General features: G+C 45.1%; 1 protein-coding gene across 1 annotated transcript in view; it reads right to left on the bottom strand.

Moving 5' to 3' along the window:
• Nucleotides 1-20607, bottom strand: part of nbeaa (neurobeachin a) — a 1211357-nt gene that overhangs the window by 48184 nt on the left and 1142566 nt on the right. The window contains exons 49-50 of the mRNA XM_070892347.1: nt 2729-2791; nt 2347-2436 (exon numbers count right to left, since the gene is read on the bottom strand). Coding sequence (XP_070748448.1) covers nt 2347-2436; nt 2729-2791 — 153 coding nt within the window. The remainder of the gene's footprint in view (nt 1-2346; nt 2437-2728; nt 2792-20607) is intronic.

Below are 20607 nucleotides of genomic sequence, written 5' to 3'. Positions count from 1 at the left end.
GCTCATGCTGGTAAGCCTGGGTCTGCGGTATGAAACACGGCCTATTAGGTCACTATTCTAAACAGGAAATCTAGGTAATTGTGGTGTCTTAAAAACTCCTGAGGTCAACCTACTTGTAAATTTCAGGCTCCAGTATGTACGCACACAAAACCACACTAATCAACGTTCTATAGTGCTCCTACCATCATCTCATGGGAAGTCAGATGATGTACTGAGCTTTAAGAATAGGAGTTATACTGTGCAATGTTGAAAATATTATTCTGCTGAAGTGAAACTATGTCCCTTCAAGTTTAGAAACTCTAATTTCTGTTAAGTAAATCCTGGGTGAGATCAGAGTTTAATTACTCTTCATGGTGTAGGTCACATGACTGATTTTCTTTCTCTAAATGTCATTCTGTCATTATCGACATTTGGGAGTTGATTTTAAGTCCCGGGCGGCAATGTGGCCATAGCGAGTGATCGGTCCATCCAGGAACACCAGCAGGGAGGCTCAGACAATTTTAATCGCCATTCCTCAGTAGCACACCGCTGGCTGACTTCCAAAAAATGTCTGGAAATAGACTAGAAACAGATCCCCAGTTGTTGAAATCGGGCAGTCACCAAGGATAAAACGGTCTCCCGCACTAATAAGTCTTCAGGAAGGTTTGTGACGACGATCGCGGTTTGAAGAGGAGACTCCTAATGTTTCTTTGTGGGCCCTGGACGAGGACTCCTGTTCTTCCCAGTCCACAAGGAAACACAAACATTTATTTTTTTAATTTACCTTTCTGGGCCTTTTATTGCCTTGGATCTACTTCCCGATAGCTGTGATCTGGCAGGGAATCCACCATGGCTCCCCTGCTCAGACCTCACGTTAATATTGCAATCGGGACCCGATGACATCACCAGAACCCAACTCTCTTATTTAAAGAAGAACCCTGCCAGGGTAGGTAGGTCCCTAACTCCATTTTAATTGTTCGCTTGGTGTTTGTCAGATGGGTGAGAGGGGGTTAAAATTCCCCACTCGGGCTCGTGTATTAATGAAGATATTCTCAATTGCCGGGTGACTATGCACATTCCAAATGGCTGTCCCTTTTTTTTGTACTTTTTTTCAAAAAAACTGAAATACAGAAATCTGCAGTATGGTAGATTTGAAATGAGATGGTAAATAGTGTCAATATTATTTGTTGATGTCCCATGGTGTTGCTCACATAGAAAACATTAAAAAACACAAGAGACTGCAATTTAGAGATCTTTTATTATTATCTTGCCACTTTCTTATTTTAGTTTTAGACTAGACATTTATTTTCTTCAGAATATTTTGTTTCATTTTTGCCACACTTTATTTTTGCTGCTTGTATTACAGTAATTATTATTTTTTAATTGCTTTATAATTTTGTACCCCTTTATATTTCTATCTGCTCTCTGCATCATGTGTCTCTCCTGCTTCTCTATTTTAACTCTTATTAATATCTATAATTACCCCTGTTTCTGGTTACTCTACATTTGTCTCAGTTTTCAATAACTATGTGTCACTCTCTTTGATCACCTCTATGATTATTAATCTTAATAGTACAGTAGATCTTTATTACTGTTACAGGCTCTCAATGCCTGTTTATTTATTAAACACAGACCCTATATATTTATCTCCCCTCTCTGTTTGTATTCTCTTGCCACCTCCCTCCCATAATTATCCCCTCTATTGCTTCTCACCCCTGTGATCAATATCTGTTCCCATCCATTGGATGTCTTATTGGTTCCCTTACCAACTGTATTTGCCTCCTCTCTGTTCGTTCACTGTCACAGCCCAGATCACCAGTTTCAGTCTTGCACTAACTAGTCACTGCTCTCATGGTAATTCTCACCCGATGTTGTCAGAAGAAAGGGGGGGGGGGGTAGGGGTGAGAAAAGAAATGCTTACTTGTGGCGGCATGTACTAAGAGAAGTGCATGCCTGAGAATAACAAGTTAAAATGAACAGACAGCAAATCACGTAAGATGCACTGATTTCCAAAAATAAATATGTGCCCCTGTTCAATGATACTTGGAAGTGTAAATTCATAAAATCTACTCCAATGATTCATGTGTTTTATGAGATACCCAAACTTATGAAAGAGTCTGTGCTGTTCTTAATTTGGGGGAGGGGTGACTACATTTACTGTAGCTTCATTTGCTAAAATGAATTTATGACAACAACCAGATATGATTGTTGTCACAAATTCATTTTAGCAAATAAAGCAACCAGATATGATTGTTCAATTTTTTCACTTTGTAGAAGTGTGCTTTCCTCATCTGTTGCAACCCGGCATTTTATTTTTACACCAGGCAAAGCTCAGGTAAAACAGACTCCAAACACATTATTTCTCACCAGGTGCATGGCAGAGCTTCGAGGTGGATGTGGCTCAATAAGCAACTGAGATGGCATTTGTCCAAGGTTCTGTATGTGCGCCTCCATGGCCTGAGGGAGAAAAGAATGATTGTCATGATCAATATGCATCAAAGTGATGGGTCAATGCTCTGTTTGACAATGCAAGCACATCCTAGCTCAGCTAAGATTTCTGGAAATTCATAGCAAATGTGCTCCTCATGCAGTCTGTAAAATGAAGCTAAATGTTATTTGTGGTTAATACACTTTTCCTGCAACATGCTGAGATTAATTATTCCTTTATGTTCACTCTTACAGGTTAAGGGTTAATAAAAAATGTTAACTGGTGACAACATTGAAACATCAATGCTTTAAACTGAAATACCTTTGCAAAATCTGATGTAAGGAGAAAGGTATAGGGATCTCTAACGAAATAAGACTCTGGGATCTTTAAAAAAAGATAAAATGGTCACAAGCCAGGAAGCAATTATCCTTTGAAAAAAAATGCAGAGTGAAGAAATAGCAATTATTTAATTGCTCATTAAAAATAAATCTGAAATCTTTCTGTGACAAAATAGTTATCTTATCCATAGCATTTGAGTTTTCTGAAGATAATGTGCATCATTTTATTTTTCCAACCCAGAATAACCACCTTGTTAACTACATATTCTATATAATGACCTTATTTAGATAATTGCAGATAATTCTCATCTAAACCAAACTGGCTGATAGAAAAACATTCTCTTGTGTAATGAATTAAATGTTACATAAACTACCAATTATGCCCTACTGTGGAAAATCAGGAAATAGCTGGTTTCACAATGGAGACAAGTCAGTCAGCAGTGCACAGATGAAAAGCTATAGTCTGTCAAGCAAGAGGAAAATTCCTTCCAGCTATTTTTATTACCAAGAGGAGAGGTAGCCAGTAATTTGTTCATTTTCTATAGAAGGTCTCATCAGGGCAAATGGGATTAAAAAGCATTATAACTGTAGAGCCTCTGCATGCTTTAACAAAGCAGGAAAACTAATACCAACAGCTCAGTTCAATTTTATAAATGTGAAAGTAAAGTGTTGACAAGAAGCCTATAATTTTGCTGATCACATCAACTTTTACTCTCAAATTGATGAAACTGTAATTAGGCCATAAAGTTTAAAGGGGCAGAGGGAGGGAGACAAATGCATATACTGTAATAACAAAAGACTGGACATGGATGCAATTTCGATCCCAGTGCTGCAGAAGTTACTCTTTTCTTTTAAGGTCAAAAGATTCTATACATTTCCACACAATTTAGCATTGGCAGTTCCCTTGATAACAGCCATACTGTTTGCAATGTCATGTCACTTTAGCATCCTCAACAGAAACCTGTAAACTGCAGAAAATCTAGGTTTAATCGATGATGCAAGTAATGTACGTAAAAGCCTAGCTTTGCTCAAAGATTGTGACAAAGTCAATTAGTTAGCTTGATGTTGGAACTTGAAGTGTCTAGCATTTTAAATTTTGCTGAGGAATGAAAAATAAATATTACATGCAGCATTAGGTGAATACACTTTGTGTGAAACAAGTTTTTGTTTCCCCCCTTATATCATAACATAATGGGCTCAATTTTCCCCAGTTATCTGCGCCGTTTTTTGGCGCGTGCCACTTTTTTTTGGTGTAAATTAAAATATCCAAGTTTCCTCAAAGTTTCTGCGCCAGCATAACTCAGTTAGTTACAATTTTTTTAGGTTAGTATTCTTTTGCATCATAGGGGGCTTAACTTGATGTCTGTGCCAGTTTTTCACATTCATGCAAGTTTGGCCCAACTTACATTTTTTCGAGGACGACATATGTGACTACTCCCAAAAAACCTTCTGGGTACTTAAGAAAAACCAGTGCACATTAAAAAATCGGCGCAGAACGACGCCATTGTTTTTATGCAAAGTTTTGGAGGGAGTCAAGAAGACATTAAATATGCATCATAAAGCTTAATTTTTTCAAGCTCAAAACAGAGAAAATGGAGGTCTAATGTAATTCTTTAATTTTGGATTTTTTCAAAGTGCCATGCCACCATCGAACGTCTCCTCACCGGGCTTGAGGGTCAGAGCATCGGCCGGCAGAATCGCTCCTTCACCTGGACACAGGGGTTCGGGGCTCTGCTTCAAAAGAAGTCCGTGAGGGGTGGTGGAAGCCGAAGTGAAGGGATGAGAAGCATTACACTATGCAGCATCTTCAAAAGAAGTGTTTGCTGAGACACTGTCCAGGAAAGGGAGCGATTCTGCCGGCCAACCCTCGAGCCCAGTGAGGAGACGTTCGGTCGGTGGTGGGATGGTACTTTGAAAAAAATCTAAAATTAAAGAATTGCATTCGACTTTGTTGCTTCAAATGCCCTCATGGAATGCCCAGCTTCCCGTTCTAAGCAAGCCTATTGCGCATGGGCAGACCAGGGTATGGTCCATACCAGGAGGTCGACCTTGTGGAGAGAGAGGAGAGAAGCTTTAACTCCTTGTCCTGCTGTTTTGAGCTTCTTGCAAAGCTACAATTTAATTATGGGGGCAATACTGACAATGCCATACCTCGTGCAAGCCTTCTGCGGAAACGATTGATTCGACGTCATCGCATGAGGAACCTCAGAGCACATAGGATGATGGGCAGGAGACCTTACCCATGTTGGATATATCGAGACAGGCATTCATACCTGCACCTGAGTGATGGAGACTGTGTGAGAAGGCTGCGTTTCCGCAAAGAAGTTGTAACCGAGATCTGTGAGTTAGTAAAAGCAGACCTGCAACCTAGAGGCATCAGGAGGATTGCTTTGTCAGTTGAACTGAAGGTTATAGCTGCACTTTCATTTTATGCATCTGGATCATTCCAGGTCACAACTGGGGATGTATGCGTCATTTCTCAACATGCAACACATATCTACATTGGCCAGGCGACTGCTGCACTATATGCCTGGAGGAATGACTACAAAGTTCCCCATGACCACCCAGGCAATGCATGAAAGGGCTGTGGGCTTCTCCAGGATTGCTGGCTTCCCAAAGGTACAGGGCTGCATTGATTGTACCCACATTGCCTTGCGCGCACCTTTGGAGAATTCCGAGATGCACAGGAACTGAAAAGGCTTCCATTCCATTAATGTGCAGCTCGTGTGTGACAACATGCATCACATCATGTCAGTTGATGTGAGATAGCCTGGGAGCACCCATGAAGCGTTCATCCTACGCGAGAGCGCTCTATCTGCCATGTTTCAGCGGCAGCCAGAAGGGCAGAGTTGGAGGCTGGGAGACAAAGGGAACGGTCACGCCACCTGGCTCATGACACCCCTGTGTGTAACCCGGACAGAAGCTGACCGGGAATACAACATGTCGCATATTGCGATGCGCAGTATAATAGAGAGGACCACTGGCATCTGAAACAGCGTTTCCGATGCCTGGACCATTCCAGAGGCTACTTGTAATACTCTCCTGAGATTGTCGTTCAGTTCACTGTTGTGTTCTGCATGCTGCATAACTTAGCCTTCATGAGGCAGCAGCAGCTGGTAGTAGAAGACCCACCTGAAGTGATAGTGACTGATGATGAGGAGGAAGATGCAGATGACGAGGAGGAGGACGAGGAAGCCATGCAACTACCTGAACCCGGAGCACGACCTGCAACATTCCCTCCCTCATGTTCGCTGACAATGTATCAGCTACCTGTGACATTCCCTCCCTCATGTTCACCAATAGTGTCTCAACTACCTGCAACTTTCCCCTCCCTCATGTTCACCGACAGTGTATCAGCTACCTGCGACATTCCCTCCCTCATGTGCACCAACATTATATCAGCTGCCTGCGACATTCCCTCCCTAAAAGCCCGGACAGTGTTCCCATTTCTAGTGAGAGTGTTGTTACTTCTCCCGACAGTCCCAATACCTCATCATCTATCCCACTGATGGTGTCCAGGAGTGATTGCATAAGGTCAATGCTCTCCGCACTCATTGCCATTATCTGAACCACATCTGTTAGATCCTGCACCTCAGGAGAGCGCTGTCAAGCTTCATCCATCCCCTCCCCACCTCTTGGTCTGGAAGGTGGGATTGGAAGATGTTCTCCTCTTCTGGCTCGTCCGCATCTGAATCTTCTTCTGCATTGGCTTCAGCCTCATCAGGGTTGGCCTCAAGTTCTGCAAAATATAACAGAACAGACAAATGGTTAATAGCAGAGGAGGGAGCAGGGTGGCATGAGTAGACTCACACAGCGCAGGCAGCAGGCTCATTTGTAGGACCACGCTGAATGATAGCACATTGCATCAACCGAAGCGTAGCTGACGGAGACATCCCCATGAACTGAAGCATGGTTAGCCCGCGCTGTACTTAACATTTAGCAAAGCCAGACTGTGGAATTTGCAGGACTTACCCTCTCCCTCGAGTGTGGGCCCAGCTTGTGCAGTGGCGGTTGCTTTTCTCCAGGCAGGACCCATCAAAGCAGCAAACCTGTCTTCCAACGGTGCAGGTTTGCCGGGCCTCCTCCTGTTGGAGTTCTGTCCCTTTTGTTGTGTGAAATCTTCCTCTGCAAAGATGAAAATAAAACTTTTTTTTTTAAAGAGAGGGTGTCTTTCTGCTGGGTGGGACATATACAGATGGTCATATTTACAATTGCAATTCCAGTGAATAAATGAAAATATTACTTACACTAACTACTTGACCAAGGTCCTGCCACTTCTTTTTGCACTGGCCTCCAGACCTCGGGGTAGTCACCATTGCGCAGTAATCTTCTGCAAGTTGGTTCCACTAGGGAGAAGTGCGCCGATGTGTAACGACGCAGATTGCGTTTGCGTCGCACTTTCGACACTCTCCCGACCCTTACACCGCACCCAGAATACCAACCGGGTCAACCTGTCGGTGCAGCCCTTCCAGCAGTGGCAAGTATAAAGACCTTCAAAAAGGTAAGTTAAAGTTTTTATTTTTTAATTATTTTGCAGCAATTCGATAGATAAGTGTCTTGTAAATGTTTTGTGAATTATTTTTTCCAATTTATTTTTTAGGTATTTTTCCACTTTCCCAAGGCCCAACTCGCAGCGGTATCAGCTTCGAACTAAAGTTGGCGAGGATCGCGGTTTGTGCCGCAAATCCTCGTGCAATGCCGATTTTTACCACTGCGCCAATTCAAGCTTGAATTTCAGGCCTGATGGCAATAGCGAAGCGATAACAGTCATTTTGGTGAAAAAATACCATTATCGCTGAGAACCAAATTTCCAGCCCGATGTGAAAATTAATTTTTTATTTGTGCTATCAATGTTCTGCAACGTTGAGGTGCTGCAAACACTGACAAGCACTGCATAAAGATGCAGGGCTGCACTCAGGCTCTCCCTTGACTCTCTCCATATGCTTATGGAGGGAGTCACAGCACGCAGGGAGATTCTCTTCCTTTCCAATGGGTGGAAGAGACCTCCCCAGGAGATCTACGCAGCCTGTTTAACAATGCACAGGAGGACACAAGCAGGGATGTGATCAGGAGGACCAGGCTGCAGTGGCGCAAATTTTTCCATTATCTCAGTAGATCACGAAACATTACTGCACAGCCACACTCATCTCATCCTGCTGTGTCACTCATCACATCCCCATCACTCTGCCTTCCCTACCCTACTGCTGCACATCTTTACTCCCACCAACTTACCTTGCATCTCCACCCATCCCTCTCTATCTACATATCACTTCCCTATCTCATTAGCCACCCCTCACACTCACCCTCATCCTAGTCCAATCATACCAACTAACAACACACAAGGGTAGGCATTTGTGTGTTTTAGCCATTGTCCATTTGAAGTTTCTATTAATGTGCTGTCAAACATCGAAACTTTTATTTTGAACACTTTGCATTCTTGGACAGATCTGTGTGAGCCTTTGGAAGTGACTGGTGAGTTGCAGTGAATGGTGAGACATAACGGTACCCCCTGTAATGCTGATGAGTGTGAAAGGAATAGCTTGGGCATTGTAGGGATACTTTATGGTGTTGGTGTGGGGTGGTGTCAGTCTGGCACATCATGTGCCAACCAGGGTTTACGGTGTCAAGTGAAGCAAATCTGGCCATGGTGAGGCCACACCAAACTATGAAGGTATGAGGGCAGAGTTGGGTAAAGTGGACTGGGAAAATAGATTAAAGTGTAGGATGGTTGATGAGCAGTGGTGTACATTTAAGGAGATAGTTCACAACTCTCAAGAAAAATATATTCCAGTGAGGAGGAAAGGGTGTAAGCGAAAAGATAGCCATCCGTGGCTAACTAAAGAAAAAAAAGGACGGTATCCAATTAAAAACAAGGGCATACAAAGTGGCCAAAACAATGGGAGGACAGAAGATTGGGAAGCTTTTAAAAGCCAGCAAAGAATGACTAAAAAAATGATTAAGAAAGGGAAGATAGACTACGAAACTAGCACAAAATATAAAAATAGCAAGAGTTTCTATAGGTATATAAAAAGCAAAAGAGTGGCTAAAATAAATGTTGGTCCCTTAGAGGACGAGACCGGGGAATTAGTAATGGAGAACATGGAGATGGCAGAAACTCTGAACAAATATTTTGTATCAGTCTTTATGGTAGAGGACACTAACAATATTCCAACAGTGGATAGTCAAGGGGCTATGGGGGGGGAGGAACTTAACACAATCACAATCACTAAGGAGGTGGTACTCAGTAAGATAATAGGACTAAAGGCAGATAAATCCCCTGGACCTGATGGCTTGCATCCTAGAGTCTTAAGAGAAGTAGCGGCAGGGATAGTGGATGCATTGGTTGTAATTTACCAAAATTCCCTGGATTCTGGGAGGTCCCAGCAGATTGGAAAATTGCAAATGTAATGCCCCTATTTAAAAATGGAGGCAGACAAAAAGCAGGAAACTATAGCCCAGTTAGACTAACATCTGTGGTTGGGAAAATGTTGGGAGTCCATTATTCATCATCATAGGCAGTCCCTCGGAATCGAGGAAGACTTGCTTCCACTCCTGAAGTGAGTTCTTTGGTGGCTGAACAGGTGGGACAGATAGTCGTTGAGGGAACGGGTGGATGGGACTGGTTTGCCACACGCTCTTTCCGCTGCCTGCGCTTGATTTCTGCATGCCCTCGGCATCGAGCCTCGAGGTGCTCAGCGCTCTCTCGGATGCACTTCCTCCACTTTGGGCGGTCTTGGGCCAGGGACTCCCAGGTGTCAGTGGGGATGTCGCACTTTATCAGGGAGGCTTTGAGGGTGTTCTTGTAGCGTTTCTGCTGCCCACCTCTGGCTCGGTTGCCGTGAAGGAGCTCCGAGTAGAGCGTTGCTTTGGCAGTCTCATTTCTGGCATGCGATCTATGTGGCCTGCCTAGTGGAGCTGATCGAGTGTGGTCAGTGCTTCAATGCTGGGGATGTTAGCCTGAATGAGGACGCTGATGTTGGTGCACCTGTCCTCCCAGGGGATTTGTAAGATCTTGTGGAGACATCGTTGATGATATTTCTCTAGCAACTTGAGGTGTTTACTGTACATGGTCCATGTCTCTGAGCCATACAGGAGGGCAGGTATTACTACAGCCCTGTATACCATGAGCTTGGTGGCAGTTTTGAGGGCCTGGTCTTCAAACACCCTTTTCCTCAGGCAACCGAAGGCTGCACTGGCGCACTGGAAGCGGTGTTGGATCTCGTTGTCGATGCCTACACTTGATGATAGGAGGCTCCCGAGATATGGGAAGTGGTCCACAGTGTCCAGGGCCGCGTCATGGATCTTGATGACTGGAGGGCAGTGCTGTACGGTGGGGACAGGCTGGTGGAGGACATTTGTCTTACGGATGTTTAGCGTAAGGCCCATGCTTTCGTACGCCTCAGAAGATATGTCGACTATGTCCTGGAGTTAAGCCTCTGCATGTGCGCAGTCGCAGGCATCGTCCGCGTACTGTAGCTCGATGACAGAGGTTTGGGTGGTCTTGGATCTGGCCTGGAGATGACACAGTTTGAACAGGTTCCCACTGGTTCTGTAGTTTAGTTCCACTCCAGCGGGGAGCTTGTTGACTGTGAGGTGGAGCATGGCGGCGAGAAAGATTGAGAAGAGGGTTGGGGCGATGACGCAGCCCTGTTTGATCCTGGTCCGGGCGTGGATTTGGTCTGTGGTGAATCCGTTGGTAAGGATCACGGCCTGCATTATTAAAAAAGCAGTAGCAGACATTTGGAAAAGCAAAATTTAGTCAGGCAGAGTCAGCATGGATTTATGAAGGGGAAGTCATGTTTGACAAATTTGCTGGAGTTCTTTGAGGATGTAACGAACAGGGTGGATAAAGGGGAACCAGTGGATGTGGTGTATTTGGACTTCCGGAAGGCATTTGACAAGGTGCCACATAAAAGATTACTGCACAAGATAAAAGTTCACAGGGTTAGGGGTAATATATTAGCATGGATAGAGGATTGGCTAACTAACAGAGAACAGAGAGTCAGGATAAATGGTTCATTCTCTGGTTGGCAACCAGTAACGAGTGGGATGCCGCAGGTATCAGTGCTGGGACCCCAACTATTTACAGTCTATATTAACGACTTGGAGTGTAACGTACCCAAGTTTGCTGATGATACATAGATGGGAGGAAAAGCAATGTGTGAGGACACACAAAATCTGCAAAAGGACATAGACAGGCTAAGTGAGTGAGCAAAAATTTGGCAGATGGAGTACAATGTTGGAAAGTGTGAGGTCATGCACTTTGGCAGAAAAAAAATCAAAGAGCAAGTTATTATTTTAATGGGGAAAGATTGCAAAGTGCCGCAGCAGAGAGTCGGGATAAATGGGTCCTTTTCGGGTTGGAAATCGGTGGTTAGTGGTGTGCCACAGGGATCGGTGCTGGGACCACAACTGTTTACAATTTACATAGATGACCTGGAAGAGGGGACAGAGTGTAGTGTAACAAAATTTGCAGATGACACAAAGATTAGTGGGAAAGCGGGTTGTGTAGAGGACACAGAGAGGCTGCAAAGAGATTTAGATAGGTTAAGCGAATGGGCTAAGGTTTGGCAGATGGAATACAATGTCGGAAAGTGTGAGGTCATCCACCTTGGGAAAAAAAACAGTAAAAGGGAATATTATTTGAATGGGGAGAAATTACAACATGCTGCGGTGCAGAGGGACCTGGGGGTCCTTGTGCATGAATCCCAAAAAGTTAGTTTGCAGGTGCAGCAGGTAATCAGGAAGGCGAATGGAATGTTGGCCTTCATTGCGAGAGGGATGGAGTACAAAAGCAGCGAGGTCCTTCTGCAACTGTATAGGGTATTGGTGAGGCCGCACCTGGAGTACTGCGTGCAGTTTTGGTCACATTACTTAAGGAAGGATATACTAGCTTTTGAGGAGGTACAGAGACGATTCACTAGGCTGATTCCGGAGATGAGGGGGTTACCTTATGATGATAGATTGAGTAGACTGGGTCTTTACTCGTTGGAGTTCAGAAGGATGAGGGGTGATCTTATAGAAACATTTAAAATAATGAAAAGGATAGACAAGATAGAGGCAGAGAGGTTGTTTCCACTGGTCGGGGAGACTAGAACTAGGGGGCACAGCCTCAAAATAGGGGAGAGCCAATTTAAAACTCAGTTGAGAAGGAATTTCTTCTCCCAGAGGGTTGTGAATCTGTGGAATTCTCTGCCCAAGGAAGCAGTTGAGGCTGGCTCATTGAATGTATTCAAGTCACAGATAGATAGATTTTTAACCAATAAGGGAATTAAGGGTTACGGGGAGTGGGCTGGTAAGTGGAGCTGAGTCCACGGCCAGATCAGCCATGATCTTGTTGAATGGCGGAGCAGGCTCGAGGGGATAGGTGGCCGACTCCTGTTCCTAATTCTTATGTTCTTATGTTACAGCGGAACCTGGGGGCACTTGTGCATGAAACAGAAAAGGATAGTATGCAGGTACACAGCAAGTGATCAGGAAGGCCAATGGTATCTTGGCATTTATTGCAAAGGGGATGGAGTATAAAAGCAGGGAAGTCTTGCTATAGCTATATAAGGTATTGGTGAATCCACACCTGGAATACTGCGTGCAGTTTTGGTTTCCATATTTATGAAAGGATATACTTGCTTTGGAGGCAGTTCAGAGAAAGTTCACTAGGTTGATTCTGGGGATGAGGGGGTTGAGTTATGAGGAAAGGTTGAGTAGGTTGGGCTTCTTCTCATTGGAATTCAGAAGAATGAGAGGTGATCTTATCGAAACGTATAAGATTATGAGGGGGCTTGACAAGGTGGCTGCAGAGAGGATGTTTCCACTGATGGGGGAGACTAGAACTAGAAGGCATGACCTTAAGAATAAAGGGCCGCCCATTTAAAACAGATGGAGAAATTTCTTCTCTCAGAGGGTTGTAAATCTGTGGAATTCGCTGCCTCAGAGAGCTGTGAAAGCTGGGACATTGAATAAATTTAAGACAGAGATAGACAGTTTCTTAACCAATAAGGGAATAAGGGGTTCGGGGGAGTGGGCAGGAAAGTGGAGCTGAGTCCATGATCGGATCAACCATGATCTTATTGAATGACGAAGCAGGCTCGAGGGGCCATATGGCCTACTCCTGTTCTTATTTCTTATGTTCTTATCCCGGGCAGCAATGTGGTCGGGTGCTGATGCCCTCTGTCCTGTGCAGCATTAGTTGATTCCGGAGAAGATTGGTGTTGCTGTTGGTGCTGCTGGTGTGCTTGGTGCTGCTGGTGTTGGGGATGATTGTGGTGGTCTGCTGAGGACCAAAGTGAAACAGTATACACCCTACCCACTCTGATGTAATAGATGGCAAGTGAACTTGAGATGACAGAAGCAATCTGTCAATGGTGAGGGAGGTTGTTCCAATGAGGTGACACTGGGCAGAGAGTTTGCTCCAAACACTTGCAAGCTGCGTAAAGCTCAATTTGTCTTCCAAATGCAGTAAGCTACAGCTTCTGACCTTGGAAAGTGAATAGCTGTGAGATGGGAGCTTTTACAGCACATTTCCAGCCGTCAAGCAATGAGATGATTCTATGGCCAATAAACTTCCGCCCTGCTTACCTGTGGTGATCCCCGAGTAGCGTGGACCCCATGGGCGACCTGGTAAGCTCTGAAGTTGAGCTGAAAATAATTGTTAATCCTCTGTTAACAAAGTCTTAATGACTTGAGTTGCCCACCATGCCGCTGCTTGTTGCTCTGCTCAGCGCTGACAGACCCAACATTTGGGAAAGGCATGTGGCAGCAGGTTGAAAACATTTTCCCACTTGACCCGCCACCGATCGTGCCTGCTGACCCCCCGGAAAATCCTGCCCCATGTGTTAGTGGAATTTCCTGACATTGAATTTTAGTCCAACTTCACGTACTGCTTCAATAACAGTGCCCTTCCATGCAGGGCAAAACAAGAACACTCCTTTCAATAGTATGGTACAGCAATGCCCCTCAAGTATTAGTCGAGTTAATTTGTCATAATGTCTTTAACTGCAGCTTCTTTATTGCGAGAAGGTGTCAGCTTTTAATTTGACTTGAGGAAGAAAATTATCTGTTTGGCCAACCTCTAATTTCTTGACATTTTAATGCCATAATCGTTGTGGTTATCACTGAAAACCATGGTTTCACCTGTCAAAGATGAATGAATCAATACCCTCAAGCTGATCATCACATCTGAAAATGTCTTCCATCTCAGGCATTTCAAAGAATGGCTGGGGGATGTAATCAAACTGTAGAACACTTTCTTTCGACACTGAACAGTCATCATTGCAATACGAAAACAATTAGAGAACAGTGAAAATGAAAATAATAGAATGACGTGTAACAACAGATCTGCTCACTTTGTCTTCAAGCACAAATGATGCGTTAATTCTCAGTGTACTAGAGGATGTATTCCATCAGCTCTAGCAAAAGCACTCTTTTAATTACTCTTTGGGATTTTTCCCAACTATGTTACCTTAGAAAAATTAAAAAATAGTTTTTTTCCAGCTTACTTTATAAACAAAACATAGAAAAGCAATTGAGATAGCTTCAGTACTATACCCATATATTTCTATTTTAATCATTTTGTTGATTCTCAGTTGTGTTGTACTTTCTAAATAATCAGGGAGAAAAAAAGAGCAACTTTGGTAAAGAAATATTATGGACCTGACCTACACCAGCAACAATTTAGATAAAGAATAATAGATACCAGTTTATGAATTAAAATAAGCAGTTTAGGGGTTCAGGCGATTTCAAAAATGCAACAACAATGGTCAAGTAGTTTACAATTGTCATCCAAATGCCAGGATTGAGCTACTGCCTTAAATTGGCTGTGTAATATCTATTATTGTCTATTATAGTACTGCAATATTCCCATCAAACTCTTATTTTCCTTACTGTGTGGTGCTGTGTTTCCATTTGACGTGAAACTAGTCTTTCATTACATATGGCAAAAGGGCATTAATGATTTTGCGAGAAGGGACCTGAACATAAGTTGAATCTGTGAAGTAAAATCATACCTATTTGGATAATTGGTATCTCCAAGTTTTATTGAAAAATGGTGAATCATTTCTTGCCTTATATATCGTACATATTATGTTTGTTAAAGGAGAAAAAAAGTCTTAATGTAAGTACATATCTTGAGCTCACAAATGTGGCTCGCTATACAGCACCAGAAGAGCAGACCTTTTCATTGGTTTTAAACTTTATTCCAGTAACTCCTTACTATCTTTGATCAACTGACTTTAATTGCCTGCACTTAAAATGTACATTATTTCACTAGATTGGATTGAGTTAATGTCACTGGTTTGACCACTTGCACTTCACTAAACATCTGCTTCATTACTGTTTTTATTACTGCCAACTGCACCTTTATAGGGCCTAAAGGACTTTATTAGTTTCTTGGCAACTAAGGTCTTCTAAATAAAAAAAATAACACTGCCAAATAAATTAACACATTGCATTATTGGCAATAGATTAGCCAGTCATTTTCAAGATCAAACCATCCACAAATGCAGGGAAGAATTTGGCCTTGTTCTCAAAAGCAGAACTCATGCCAAGCCAACAAAAGAAAATGCACAAGATTCAACAATAGTTTTGCCATTATTTACATTAAAAAAACACTCCTTGGCTAAAATGTTCATCCTGCTTTGGGTGCAATTCTGGTGTAAATGCAAGGGGGTATGGGGTGCAAAGGAAGAGGTTGCTGGGAAATTCCAGTGGGGCAGGAAATGGATGGATCTACCGCCTGTCTCCCCATTTCATGGGGGCGTGGTCGAGGGAGTTCCTGGGAATTTCCACCCAGTCTGCCTCCTGGTAGGTCTAATAGCAGGCTTAGGCACTGTTTTTGGGTTGCGAAGAGATGTCAAAAATGAAGGAGGAAGCAGGAAATTGATCTCTTTATGAGTTTGGGGAAGCCCTTCCTGGTCCTCAGTGCAATGCCAGGTGATACCCACTGATGCACCCTTACAGGCACATCAGTCCACCCTGACTGTGGTAATAACACTTTTCCTGCAATTTGGGACAGGGTGTATGGCAGGCTCCATGGGTGGTCAATAGTTCCATTCTGCTGCATCTCTAGTGATGGGCCGGAACTCCCCAAATTACAGGCCATCTGTATTGTATTTTTAGACAGAACACTGCAGTAAACTGCAGGAACCAAATTACAATGTAACCATTGGTTGAACACCTTCTCTATAATAGGAGAGAGAGAAATTTCAGACAAACGTGTTAAATATCCAAATGCTAATATCCACATGGTGAAATTTCAGGCCAGTAATTTTTAAGAATACAATTGAACATTTGCACAAACCATTCTTTTTCTTCCAAACTACATAGTAATTCTGATTAATTTGGGTTCCACTGAATGAAACCAACCTTTCAACCATGGCTTGTTTGTTGAAGCTTAATCACATGGTAGGATTGTCCCGGCCTGTTTCTTTATAGTTGCATTTTTTAATGAGTTTACTGAATTCTGATCATGGCCACCGATTTGCAGTTTTCACTGAAAAATTGACAGAATTACAGAATTCTGACGCAAACAGCAAAATCAGCAGTTGTTGATCAGAAGTCTCTGAGGAAGAGATAAGGAAGCCAGTTTAGGCATCGATTATACTGTGGCAAAGTGCAAGTCCTGGAACAACACCATAGAAGATGGGCAATTGCATATACCACTCAGAGACAGTTTGATAAGAGTCAACAAATCAATGTAACTTTGCTGATAGAATTAGACCTATCGAGGATTTTGTAGGAGGGTGCTTCTCTCCAAAACCTGCATAAATTGTACTTGAAACCTCTTGTATTTCAGAGGTTCCACGACTGAAACTTCCCGTGCATTGCTAGTAATAAAACCAGTAAACGTGAGGTTTCGTTTGTTTACTTTCGTGGTCGTTATACAGTGGGAAGCTGGGCGAGGTGTCGATTAACTATATCAGTTAGTCTACCTTGAGGGAGAGAAGCCTCCTTTTTACCCGAACAGTGGACACAATGAAAGTTTGGTCAGTAAATTTGGCTGACCTATTGTGCACGTGCAGAATTCCGAGTCAGACCCCGGGAACAACCGAGTTTTAAAAGCGCTGCAACTCAAGTTCGCGCATGCGCAATTCCAGCTCCACAGGGTCTTCACTGCGCGAAAATGAAGGAGCAAGGAGGACGCTCTGCTTCTCTCCCACCGCCTTTGATGCCTTGCTGGAGGCTGTGGAGAGTCGCTGAAGTGCCTTCCAGCTTGGAGGGGGACGAATGCCAGCGTCTCGGGATTTAAGAAGACTCTGGAGGGAAGGAGGTGGCTGAGCACGTTACAGCCCAGAGCGCGGTGCCAACAACAGCAATAATATATTCAATGGCCTTACTAAGGTCGTCAGGGTGAGTACCCTTTCCATTCACCTTCCAATGCCTTCATGTGAACTTCACTCTCTCACACAATGTAAAGACTTTGTACTGCCAACACCTTCTCTATCTCTACCAGGCCATGCTCATTGCTGAAGCCAGCCTGAGACCTCTCCATCGCACTACCAGACATGCCTTGACCATCCAAGCATCTCTAACCTTCTAGATCCTTACTCAGCCTGAGTCCACCTACCAGCACCTTTCAACGCATCATATGCAGTCCCAGTCCTGAGCCTCATACTTACTGGTAGTTGCTTGTGCCCCAGGCCCACCGTTCACACATCCACTGTGCGCTGCCACGCAGCATGAAATGCCGATATGCACACCATCATTACTCGCGAATACCCTACTGCAGACACATGTGGCACAGCCACTAACAACTTTTTGCTTTTGTCATTGCAGGTCACACTTGCGCAGATCATCGTCGGGGAGAGGGCCGGCCCAATCTCCAGGACCTGACGGGCGAGGAGGAGCGAGTGTACGGCCTCATGGGCATTGCAGTCGTGATAGTGGAGGCTGGAGAGGCAGCGCTCCCACTCAACAATGACGGTATGTGAATGAAATGGCCATTTTGGGTGAGTCCCCTTAGCCTTGAGGCCACATGCCTTGCAAGATGTTGCAACCAAAATAACGATGCCCCCCTCCTTCTTGCCTTCCTGCTCCCTCCCCAGCTGATCATGTCTTCAGACGACAGGGAAGATGTTGAGGAGGAAGAGATGGAGAGCAGTGTGCCGGGACAGGGCGGGACGTCCACAGTTGGATCGAATGGGCAGAGCACCTCAGTCGAAGAGGCTGTCTTCCTGGGGTTGGCTGAACCTGAGGGTCCTGGCCTCAGTGGCCTGCAGCAACGCCTAGCGCGAAGGGCATCTCGGGGGGGTCAACTCTCTGGAGGGTAAGTCGGCCCATGAGTCCTGCTCAGACAGGCATATGAGCACACCTGGACTTGGAGGCTATGTAGCTGCACCGCAAGCTCATGGGTGCATTAGTGAGGATCCCGCCGAGCATCGATGCATGCGTTGAATGTGGCGGAGGCCACCTCAACTGTGGCATTTGCGGTTCGGGGCCCATCGAGCCCAGCCTTGGTTGATTACAATAGATGCTCAATGCCACAAGTGACCATGGGGTCCAAGATATAATGGACCGGGCCATGGCTGACGTGGCAGAAGCCCTTGAACAGCAGGCTGAGACCACGCAACACCTGCGTTCTGCCATGTCATCAGTGCGTGCTGGCATCAATGCACTGTCGGCTCTGATGTAGGGTCAAATTGATGCCACGCAAGCACTGACTGTTGCCATTGTGTCTGAGGTCCCATCAGTCCAATGGGTAGGTAACGGTGCCGAAGTAGGCCAGCAATCTGCACTCCACCAGATTGCTCCGGATGCTGAGGCTCTGCCCCGGGGGAGTAGCAGGCCGTCGGTCAAAATGGAATGTGATGTCCTCTCTGGATATCATTCGGTCTCCTGACACTGCCATTCCGGCTTTGCACCTGCTGTGGTCTGCACCCCAGCCATCCCACACAGCTGCCGCCCATTCTCAGGTGGGCTGTCAGCAGCTGTGTCTTCCAGGTCCAAAGCTGGTCCAGGGCGTTGTGCCAGCTGTCCTGTCTCCCTCAGACACACTGTAGCCCTCAAGCGACCTTGCTGCAGGCACTGATGACCCACTGAGGAGGAGTAGTAGCCGAGGGAGGGGGGATGAGGTAGAGGGGTGGGAAATGCCTACACAAAACCCACTGATGAAAGGTGTGGCCATGGGCCTTATGTAGAAAAAAATTATTATTTGAAGGGGCGGGTGCCCCATTTTGTTTTCTTTGAGGGGTGGGGTCTGGGCACAAATGTTATAAATGTTATTCATTTGTATTATTTGAAGGGGCGGGTGCCCCTTTGTGTTTTCTTTAAGGGGTGGTTTTTTTTTTTAGGGATGTGTTTGTAATAAAATGTAACACTGAATGTTTCCTTCAGCCTCTGGTAATGGAGAAGTGGCACTATCGTCCCGCAATACGCGCTCATTATTAGCTGTATCCCTTAAGCTCACTCCATTTAAGTGAAGCGATCCCTTATGAGCTGCCGCCAAATAGCTCTGCTGCCGCCAACATTGGCACGCTGCCTCCTCCGTGGATGCTGCTGGTCCTCGTCGTGTTGCTGTTCATTCGGGGCATTGACACGCTCCTGCTCCTACTCCTCCCTCTCCTCCTCGTCCTCCTGAGGTGGCCCTACGATCCCCACTGGCAAGGCCTGGGCCTTCATGATAGCCAAGTTGTGCAGCATACCATAATGAATAGTGAGACCTGTTGTGGGGAGTATTGAAGGCTGCCTCCAGAGTGGTCCAGGCATCGGAATCGCTGCTTCAGCACCCCTATTGTCTGCTCTGTGATGTTGCGGGTGGCAGCATGGCTCTCATTGTAGCGTTCCTCCGGCTCTGTGGTGGGGTTGCGGGAGAGATGTCATTGGCCAGGTGACCAGGCCGTATCTCTTTTCCCCGAGCAGCCAGCCTCGACCTTGCCGTGGTGGCTTAAACAGTCGAGGTACAGTGCTCTCCCGCAGGATAAAGGCATCATGTGCGCTTCCAGGATCGCGACTATTGACTGCGAGGATGCACTGCATGCGGTCACACACCAACTGTACATTTAGGGAGTGGTATCCCATTCTGTTTCTGAATACCACTGCATTCTGGAATGGTGCTCGCAAGGCCATGTGCGAGCAGTCAATTGCTCCTTGGACCCTCGGGAAGCCTGATATCCTGGCAAACCCACAGGTGCATTAATTCGGTTTCTCCCTGGTCATCAAGAAGGTAATGAAGTCGATTCTGCGTGTGTAGAGTGACTGTGTGATGTCACGGATGCAGCGATGTGCTGCAAATTGTGAGACGCTGCCTATGAGACAGAGGCATAGAGGATGAGTGCCACCATGATGTTCACTGCGACGGGCAGTACAGTCCTGATGTAAGGCTGCAGGTCTGCCTGCAGGTGATGGCATATCTCTGTATCGACCTCCATTCAGAAACGCAGTGTTCTGACACACTGCTCCTCGGACAGGTGCCGGTATGATCAGTGCAGGCGGTAAAACCGTGGGTGGGAAGGCCTCCTGCCCCGACGTCTAGAGGCTCTCCTCCTTCAGCCGCGAACAGCCCTTCTCTCTTCACAATGCCTTGCTAGAACATGTAGACTGTGACACTGGTGAACTAGTAATACCTCCATTAACGTTTTCTCTCAAGCTGAATTGGTATGTCTGTCTGCTGCAGCAAACAGACTGGAGGTTAGCGAATGTAACACCACTTTTTAAAAAAGGAGGGAGAGAGAAAACGGGGAATTATGGACCGGTTAGCCTGACATCGGTAATGGGGAAAATGTTGGAATCAATTATTAAAGATACAATAGCAGCGCATTTGGAAAGCAATGACAGGATCGGTCCAAGTCAGCATGGATTTATGAAAGGGAAATCATGCTTGACAAATCATCTAGAATTTTTTGAGGATGTAACTAGTAGGGTGGACAAGGG

This window comes from Pristiophorus japonicus, chromosome 10 (assembly GCF_044704955.1).
Source record: "Pristiophorus japonicus isolate sPriJap1 chromosome 10, sPriJap1.hap1, whole genome shotgun sequence".
Classification (NCBI taxonomy): domain Eukaryota; kingdom Metazoa; phylum Chordata; class Chondrichthyes; family Pristiophoridae; genus Pristiophorus; species Pristiophorus japonicus.
The sequence above is the reverse complement of the archived record's forward strand: the minus strand, read 5'-3'. Positions and strand labels throughout refer to the sequence as shown.